Here is a 9,850-nt window from a genome sequence, read left to right on the forward strand (position 1 = left end):
CAGGGAGGGCCGCTCATAGCAACACTCACCTCTTAGAAGACCAGACTGATAGGACTGCCTCATCCTAGAATAACACCACCTACTCTCAGATAACCTTCCAGAGTCAAAACTAATGGAAATCCCGGGGTGTGAACAGCAGTGTCTTCAGCCTTTGCTTCTATGAATGTTATGGAATTTTGTCTGTTAGTTAAATCAATTCAAAAGCAAATGAATGTCTCAAAATAAATCAGATGTTCTTGACACCATTCTGCTACACCAGTATTTTCAAGATCGGTATTTTTTTAAACGATGGAAACACCAGCAAGTCTAAAAGAACAATTATGAGTCAGGAGTTTATAGGTGCTTAAGAAAAAGGTGTGGTGTTAGTGGAAAGAATCTTGAGTTTTGTGTTCGAATCCCAGCCCATTCACTTAATGCTCAGTAAACTTGGATATGCTTAATGTTTCTGAACCTCATTTCTTCAGCTGTTAGTGAAATGAAGGTGCTACTAATTTTTCAGATTGTTAGGAAGATTAAATAATTATGTAAGTTTTAAGTAAATGGTGGCTGTAGCAATAAACATATTTGAAATAGGTAGTATTTTTCTGATGGGTTTGGTACTTAAAAACATAAAATGACACAGTGTCTCTGGATGTACACAAAATGGTTTATCTCTGAGCGGTGTGGGATTATGGAGAACTTTTCTAAACCATACATTTCTATAATGTTGTAGTTCTTTGCAGTGTTTTTATAATCTGAAAAAGTAAGTGATGTCTCTGGGAGGTCAAGGAGATCATTACACAAATTCCAATCCAGATGTAATTAGAAGAGAGACCGTATTGGCTGCCCTGTTCTTTCAAAAAAGGCCCTTTTCTGAACTGTTTATACTCAACACTTCTGACACCAAATGCATGTTTTTCCCATTAATAACAAATTTTCCAATTCTCCAGGCACCAACTGGGTGTCTCCAATTCGGTGCAGCGCTGATACTCACTACTCAGAGTTAGTGCAGACCCCACAGGTTAAAGGCACAGCCCCACAAGATGGCCCCCCACTTCAGTCTCCAGTCACAGGTCCCACGTTACCAGCTGTACTTCTTGACCCAGTAGCGTTGAGAACCTGTTTTGTGTTGCTCTCTGTGTGAACTGTGGTGCTTCCAGAAACGAGGAGCCATGGCCCTTGCCTCCGAGGACTTCACCTCCCCAGTTGGCCCATCCACACTTCAGACTTCACTGATCGCTTACATGCAGGTGGCCCTCAAATCTGTGTCTTTAAGCCAGAGCCCAGGTCGCTTCAGGCCTCTGGCCAGCTGCTCACTGCGTATCCTCACGTGCTGTTCCGTGGTACTTCGAACTTAGCGGTACTCTCGACTGATGAACATGCATCCGCAGACAAATCAAAACTGAAACTAAAAACAGCCTGCATTTCCTTCGTTCCCTGTGTGGGTGAAGGGCATTATCTAGTCAGTAGCCCTTGCAAACCACCATCCTTGACTTATCTCATTTACCCCAAATCCCCAAATTTTACCAAATTTTCCATTCTTTATTCTCCCTGTTACTGTCTTCAGTCAAGCCCTCACCTTCGTCCACTGGAGACTTGGAATTACCACAGCATCCTTTTCAGACTTCCTGCCTCCACGGACTCTTCTCATCTGTCCCCCTGTTGCTCCCAAGTTGATGTTTTCAAAGGGTGTATCTGACCATATCACTGTCCAGTTTAAAACTCTTAATGATTTATCAGTCCCATTAGGAATGGCAGTATTTGACCCAAGTAACCTTCCCCTCCTTCTGAGGCCAGGGCAGGTCATTGTTTCTGTATATGATACAGCCTAAGAATCCTTCCCACTATAACACCTTTTTTTTTTTTCTTTTAATTTCAGGTATACAGTATATTGATTTGACAACTGTATACATTACTCAGGGCTCAGGATAAGTGAAGTCACCACCTGTCACCGTATAGTATCTTTACAATATTACCAACTATATTCCCTATGCTGTACTTTTCATCCCTGTGATTTATTTCATAACTGGAAGTTTGTGCCTCTTAATCCCCTTCATGTATTTCACCTGTTCCCCCAACCCCCTCCCCCCTGGCAACCATGAGTTTGTTCTCTGTATTTAAGAGTACATTTGTTTGTTTTGTTTTTTAGATTCCACATATAAGTGAAATCATACGGTATTTGTCTTTTTCTTTTTAAGGTAATATTTTTGAGAGAGAACACGAGCACATGTGTGGGGGCAGGGCAGAGGGAGAAGCAGATTCCCTGCTGAGCGGGGAGCCCGATGCGGGGCTCGATCCCGGGACCCTGGGATCATGACCTGAGCTGAAGGCAGACGCTTAACCGACTGAGCCACCCAGGCACCTGGCATTCATCTTTTTCTAGCTAACTTATTTCTCTTGCGGCCCATCCGTGTTGTTGCAGATGGCCAGATCTCATTCTTTTTTATGCCTGAGTCATCTTCTGCTGTGTACATATACCACATCTTTGTCCATTCATCTACTGATGGACGCTTGGGCTGCTTCCATATCTTCCATTGTAAATAATGTTGCCATAAACATAGGGGATTAGTGTTTCTGTTATTGTTGTTATTTATTTTTAGTAATCTCTACACGCAACATGGGGCTTGAACTCACGACCCTGAGATAAAGAGTCATGCTCCTCCAACTGAGCCAGCCAGGCGCCCTGAATTAGTGTTTTTGTTTTCTTTGGGTAAATATCCAGTAGTGGAATTACTGGATCATATGGTATTTCTGTTTTTAATTTTTTGAGGAACCTCCATATTGTTTCCCACAGTGTTTGCACCAATTTACATTCCCATCACCGGTGTGCAAGGGTTCCCTTTTCTCCATGTCCTTGCCAACACTTGGTATTTCTTCTCTTTTGGATACTAGCCATTCTGACTGGTGTGAGGTGATATCTCATAGTGGTTTTGATTTGCATTTCCCTGATGATTAATGATACTGTGCATCTTTTCATGTGTGTGTTGGCCATCTATATGTCTTACAAAAACACTTTAGGTAGCCATTATTAATTGATATGGGTTGGCACTGAGATGAACTGTGTTTGATTGGCACCAGGATGAAATCTGTCATCCTTGACTGGCAGGATCGAGTTTAAAATCTGTAGTTTAGCATATCAGGCCCTCTTTGATGTATCCTGCCACTCCCCACTTCTCTGCCCCCCTCAGCTCTTTTCTCAAAACTTAGCTTAAATACACCTCTGAGAAAAAGCTTTTCAGGATACTCTCCCCCCTCCTACCAGATGGGTTTTGATTGTTCTGCTCCCGAGCACCCCATGCACACATATGCCTTTGTTAAGTGCCAGTGCCCTCCAGCACCTTACCTTGGACTATAGATTGATTTACTTAAGTGTCTCCCCTACTAAACCATAAGCTTCTTTTTTGTTTTAAATATTTATTTACTTGAGAGAGAGAAAGAGTGCACGGCAGGGGGGAGGGTCAGAGGGAAAAGCAAGCTCCCTGCTGCGTGGGGAGCCTGATGTGGGGCTCAGTCCCGGGACTCCAGGATCATGACCCAAGCTGAAGACAGACGCTTAACCCACTGAGCCACCCAGGCGTCCCTAATTCTGTCAACGTTTTGAGAAACTGCCAAATTGTTCTCCAGAGTGGCTGTACCATTTCACATTCCCACCAGCAATGTGTGAGATCCTAATTTCTCTACATCCTTGCCAACACTTGTTGTTATCTGTTTTTTTATATTTATGTTCTTAAATATAAATTAGACATATTTGAGGGGCATCTGGGTAGCTCAGTTGGTTAAGTGTCTGACTTCATTTTAGCTCAGGTCATGATCTCAGGAGTCCTGCATTGGGCTCCATGCTAGGCTTAAGATTCTCTCTTTCTTTCTCCCTCTGCCCCTCCCCCCTGCTCACTTGCTCGCAGTCTCTGTCCAGGAAAAAAAATTAAACACATTGTTATTTATATAAATGTGTATATTTTATATACATGCACATAATTTTATATTTACATATTATAACATCCTAGTAGGTGTGAAGTAGCTTCTCATCATGGTTTTTTTTTTTTTAAGATTTTATTTATTAGAGAGATCGGGAGAGCACAGAAGGAAAGTGAGAGGGAGAAGCAACTCCCCGCTGAGCAGAGAGCCTGTTGCAGGACTTGATCCCAGGACCCTGGGAAAATGACCTGAGCCGACGGCAGATGCTCAACTGACTGAGCCACCCGGGCTCTCTCTCACTGAAGTTTTGATTTGCATTTCCCTAACGGCTAATGGTGTTGAGCATCTTTTCGTAGACTTATTGGCCATTTAATTATCTATGTTTGGAGAGATACCTATTTAGATCCTTTGTCCGTTTTTAAATTGGGTTGTGTTTTTATTATTGAGTTGTAAGAGTCTTTAGTATATTCTGGATACGTGTCCCTTACAGACATAGGATCTGCAAATACTTTCTCTCACTCTGTGTTGTCTTTTTACTTTTTTTTCCCAATGTGAGTATAGCGGCCTACGTGTTACGTTGGTTTCAGGTGTACAGCGTGCTGGGTCAGCCACTCAGCACACCTGGCTGTGCTCAGCACAGTTGCAAGCACCATCTGTCCGCACACACCTTAGCGCACTGCCATTGTTCCCTGTGCCGTGCCTTTCGTTCATCTTTTTACTTTCTTTTTTTTTTTTTTAAAGATTTATTTATTTATTTATTTGAGAGAGAGCATGAGAGGGGGGAAGGGCAGAGGGAGAAGCAGACTCCCCGCCAAGCAGGGAGCCCGATGTGGGACTCCACCCCGGGACTCCAAGATCATGACCTGAGCCGAAGCAGTCGCTTAACCAACTGAGCCACCCAGGCGCCCCTTTTTTTTCTTTTTAAAGATTTTATTTATTTATTTGAGAGAGAGAGAATGAGAGAGAGCACATGAGAGGGGGGAGGGTCAGAGGGAGAAGCAGACTCCCTGCCGAGCAGGGAGCCCGATGCGGGACTCGATCCCGGGACTCCAGGATCATGACCTGAGCCGAAGGCAGTTGCTCAACCGACTGAGCCACCCAGGCGCCCCATCTTTTTACTTTCTTAATGACATTGTTTGCAGCACAAAAATTTTTAATTTTGATAAAATCTAATTTATTTTTTTGTTACGATGGTTTTGGCACCGTATCTAAGAAACCAGCGCCTAATATAGGGTCGTGAAGATTGACTCCTGTGGTTTCTTCTCAGAGTTTTAATGTTTTAGCTCTTACGTTCAGGTCTCCGATCCATTTTGCGTTACATTTTGTGTGTGTGTGGTAGAGATTTGAATGATTCTTTACCTTGGACTGAATATACTGTTTTTACTTTTTCTTACGGAGATAATAATGTAGGTACAGTCAGAAGGTGACTTCTGAAGTGGCAAGTGAAGTTTTTGTCGAGAGGAATGTTCGAAGGAGGAATAATCTGCTAACCTGTATGGCAAATTTGAGAGATTAGGATCAGGTCCCAAGTAGCCTACCTCCCACTACAGACATGAACACTAGTCTAAATCTTCCCCATTTCACAATGGGTCAGAATTGCATGAGGTGCCAGGGCCTGTCAGAGAACCCAGTTTTATGTGTTTTAGTAGTGGTAGCAGGTGGACAGCTGTAATGGGCTGACTTGGTTTTCTCCTCAGGGGTCTCTCTCTTTGGCTTGTCGGCCCTGTTGATCCCTGGGAACTTTGAGTCTCACTTGGAACTTGTGAAGTCCCTGTGTCTGGGGCCATCACTGATCTACACGGCCAAGTTTGCACTTGTCTTCCCTCTCATGTATCACACCTGGAATGGGATCCGACACTTGGTAAGTTAATTGTTGGTTTATACATTTTCTGGGTGAAGGGAGTGTAGGGAAGTGTGGGATTCTCTCCTTCATTGCCGGGGTTTAGTGCTACCCCTAAAGTTAGTTGTCTGGACCTTTGCTCAGGGGCTCCTGGGGAGAGCTAAACTAGATCCGCGTGCACTCCTGGCAGCCCTGCTGGGGATCCCACTGAGCTCTGGGTATAGGCCTGGCAGATACTTGCAGTGTCTCGGTGTGAACTGTTCTATTTTTAAGGGGCGTGTTGCTAAAAGAGACCCCTGAAGCCAGGTCATCCCTCTGATGTGTCAGGCCCTGTTCTAGACCTTGGGGTTTCAATTCTGAGCTAGATGGTTGCTGCTTTCAGTCTAACATTCCTATCAACCCAGGGTGACAAGTTCAGTTGGAGTTGAATATGTTAACTTTAGTTATCTTGACATTGGATTGCGTTAACTGTTTTTGTTTTTTGTTGAGCTCTTGGAGAAAATGAGGCCAACTTTAACAGTAACTGGATACCTAGGATCCCAGATTTTAATATTGGGGTTAGGAATCTTTTGATGGCCTGAAAACTGTCCATGCTTCCTCCTACATGACTTTTCTCCTTCTCTCGCTCTCTTTTTTTTAACTTCTGTTACTATTTTTAGTTTATTTATTTGAGAGAGAGAGAGTGCATGCATCTGTACTCAGGGCGCACTCACGAGCCAGGGAAGAGCAGAGGGAGAGGGACAGGCAGGCTCTACTGAGTGCAGAGCCCAACATGGGGCTCGATCCCAGGACCCTGAGATCTGACCTAAGCCGAAACCAAGAGTCGGACACTTACTTGATTGAGCCACCCAGGAGCCCCTCCTTCTCTCTCTCTCTCTCTCGCTCTTTTTTTTTTTTAAGATTTTGTTTATTCATTAGAGAGAGAGAACACATGCACAGGAGAGAGAGTGAGAGAGAGCGGGAGCAGGGACGGGGGAGAGGGAGAAGCAGGCTCCCTGCTGAGCAGGGAGCCCTGGGTGGGGCTCGATCCCAGAACCCCGGGATCAACACCTGAGCTGAAGGCAGATGCTTAACCACTGAGCCACCCAGGCACCACCTCCTTCTCTTTATATAATGGAATTAAAGCTTAATCATGTCTGCCCCAGGTCAGAGATCAGTCCCTCCTCCAACATTTTAGGATTTCATGTTTTGTGGTCTCCCTACCCCTAGTATTGCTTTCTTTCCCAGGAAGACAATTATGATTCCATTCTTTCTTGTCTTCCAGTTCCTTCCTAACCTGAGCCATCTGTCAGATGGATATTCTTGCCTTAATCTGACCTTTATAATTTCCACATCAGAATCTAGAGGCACACACTCTCTGAATTTCAATCTGGTCCAATAGACAGTTTAATGGAATCAGAAAAGGGAGAGACTAAATGACCTATTAAGTGTATCTATCAACTGTTCCCTGGGGCAGTGTTCAGTTTGATTCACAATGAATTCACTTCCCTTCGGGAGGGGATAGAGAAGGAGGGCATTTCCATTAATGACTTCTTATTCCACAGAACCAATCTCTCTAATGAAATCAGCTGATCAGCTTCCTCTGTTCACATCCGGACTCTAGCAGAACTTACCACATATTTGCTTTTGTCTCAGTATGTGGGGAGGGAAAGGGAAGAGGTTTTGTAAAATCTCAGAACTCAGTCAAGGTTTTTCTGCCCTGGTTCCTGCCTGTAATGGTAAGCTCTTCGTTGAGAGAAGTGAGGAGCCTAAAGGCTTTTCTTACCCCTTAAATCTGCTTTTATTTTTTTCTTGTAGAAAGTACTGGCTCTTGAGTATGGGACAGGATTTGATCTGTTCTCCATGACAGAGAGTCCTAGCTCTTGCCCTCTGAGCTTGGTAGTTGCCTTTCCAGAAGATCTAATGGGGAGAGGGGAGTGGAATTGATAGAAAAGAGTGGGAAGTGACCAGGTCTCTGGCCTTCTAGAGAGTATCCCCCCCCCGTCACCACCTGCCAGTAGGACTCCATTTTTTTTGGTAAAACACTGTACCTATATAAGTAAAACAGCTCTGTGTGGGGACCTGCTCGACCCCTAATCTGATCTAAGTAGAGCCTCGATTCTCCACCCCCCCGCCCCCCCTCCCCCTCCCCCTCCCCCTCTGGTTCTCTCTAACTTTTAAGTACTCCTAATTTAGTTTAACATTCAGAGTGTGGGCGTTTGTGTTATATGGGGGCAGTCAAGTATGGAAAGTGTAGAACCTAAGAATTCTACCTTTGCCCTAGGGGTTCTTTTAGTGACTTAGATTATATATAATACGGCAGTGTCCCTGGGGTACAGGAGAGGCTAGATCAGTGTTTTTAAAACCCTGGTTTTTGATGTAGTGGGTAGAAAACCAATTTAGTGGGTTATTACCAACACACCCAGAAATTTAGGGGCTCCTGGCTGGCTCAGTTGGTGGAGAGTGTGACTTTTGATCTTGGGGTTGTGGGTTTAAGCCCCCAGCATTGGGTGTAGAGCTTACTTTAAAAACAAAAAACCAAAAAAAAACCCCAGAAATTTAATAGCATATAATGCATAGAATGCAGCACACATACTAATGGTAAATATTGCTTATTCTTTCATGAACTTGTGCTGTAAATATACTGGCAAACGAAATTGAGAAATAGTGTCTAGATCCCAGAGGGTTTTTTAGAATTCTAGTTCTCTGACTGGATGTTACTTCCCGAGGCAGGGGTGGGGGGAGGTGGTGGTGGTTCTGTGGTTGACTGTATCTAAGAAACCATGTATCTTATATCCCTGTTGGAGCTTCACCATGTATGTTAATAAATTGTTTCAAAAATCTTGCAGTTAAATGTTTACTAAATTTATTCGACCATGGAACTTTTCTCCCCCATGCAACACCTTTTAGCATTCTGAGGAACTGGTTTGTGGAGGAACACACTTTGGGAAACATTGATTTGGTTTTGTTCCAGGAGGGAAAGTTTGATCTCTTTAGTCTGGAAGCTTTTGTACGTAGGGGCTATACTTCATATATATGCCTTTTCTGTCACTGGGACAAGTGGGTGGTAGGTACCACGTTGTGGGTTTCAGAAAGGCGGGTCCAGGCGAAGTGCTTTTCCCTAGAACCACGCCAAGACCAGTTGCCCATTCCATGAGGTGGACCTCCTTTCTCAGAAAGGAGAGTACCCAGGGCCCTGATGGCTGAAATTCTTTCTTCTCTTTTTTTTCTTTTCTTTTTTCTGCAGATGTGGGACCTAGGGAAAGGCCTGAAGATTCCCCAGCTGGACCAGTCTGGAGTAGCTGTCTTGGTTCTTACTGTGTTGTCCTCTGTAGGGCTGGCAGCCATGTGAAGAGCTGAAGTTCCCAGCATTGTCTTCCCATAAATGAATCACTGACCTATCTTCCTGTTTGTCACTCTCTTCTCCAGCCAAGACAAAGTTCTCCCGATTTATTTAGACCCTTTTGTGCTTGCACATCCCCTCGGAGCTTAGCAACAGTAGAGTACCTCCTAGAACCCGAGCAGTGGGAGAGGGTCTGGTTTCCTCCCTTGTTTCTAAAGATGGAATGACTCAAAACTTCCCTTTTCCTGCCCCCAGCTTGCAGCCTTCTCTGGGCCTGGAAGCCCTCATTCTCTCTCCATATTGGGCCTTGATTTGTGCTGACGGTCAGCTTTTGGCTCCTTCTTCCTGAGACAGTGGAAACAGTGGAGGCTCTGTGGCCTCTGCCATGGGGCTTTGGGTGCCATTGCCTGTGGGTTGCTAGCTTAAAGGACAGTTGTGTTCATTGGTCAGAGCCCAGGGTCTTCAGCACCCACACAGTATGACTGAAAGAGGGATGGGGGTGGAGGGGAATTAGCCTGTCCCAGCTAGCTGGAGATAAAGAGGGTCAGTTGACTCTTAAAGCAGGTGCTTTGGGGAGAAGATATATAGCTTTTAATGCAAAAGGAAGATCCAGAAGATTACAGTGAACCTATTAAGGGTTATCCCCCCCCCCCCCGCCTGCATTTCTGGAAAAACAAGCCTCTTTTCTAATCCAAATTCATGTGACATCTGTTTCTGAAACTGAATTAAAATACTCATTTTGTCTTTGACTCTCCTTGAAATCTAGAGAAACCAAGAGAATGGCGGTTGGGGAG

At 44.4% G+C, this 9,850-nt stretch overlaps 1 protein-coding gene across 2 annotated transcripts in view; it reads left to right on the forward strand.

The window, feature by feature from the left end:
* The window catches only part of SDHC (succinate dehydrogenase complex subunit C), a 34,038-nt gene extending 24,233 nt beyond the window's left edge, over positions 1–9,805 (forward strand). Inside the window, exons 5-6 of one of the 2 annotated variants that reach the window (XM_064593809.1) lie at positions 5,592–5,755; positions 7,279–7,508. In XM_064593809.1, coding sequence (XP_064449879.1) covers positions 5,592–5,755; positions 7,279–7,293 — 179 coding nt within the window. In that variant the 3' untranslated portion in view covers positions 7,294–7,508. Of the gene's footprint in view, positions 1–5,591; positions 5,756–7,278; positions 7,509–8,960 lie in introns of those variants that run through there. The other variant, XM_045876773.2, reaches the window with a different exon arrangement.
* Positions 9,806–9,850: the final 45 nt, after the last annotated feature.

This window comes from Mirounga angustirostris, unplaced genomic scaffold, assembly GCF_029215605.1.
Source record: "Mirounga angustirostris isolate CCGP_5_RB_7025 unplaced genomic scaffold, mMirAng1.0.hap1 SCAF_6, whole genome shotgun sequence".
NCBI classification, from domain to species: Eukaryota; Metazoa; Chordata; class Mammalia; order Carnivora; family Phocidae; genus Mirounga; species Mirounga angustirostris.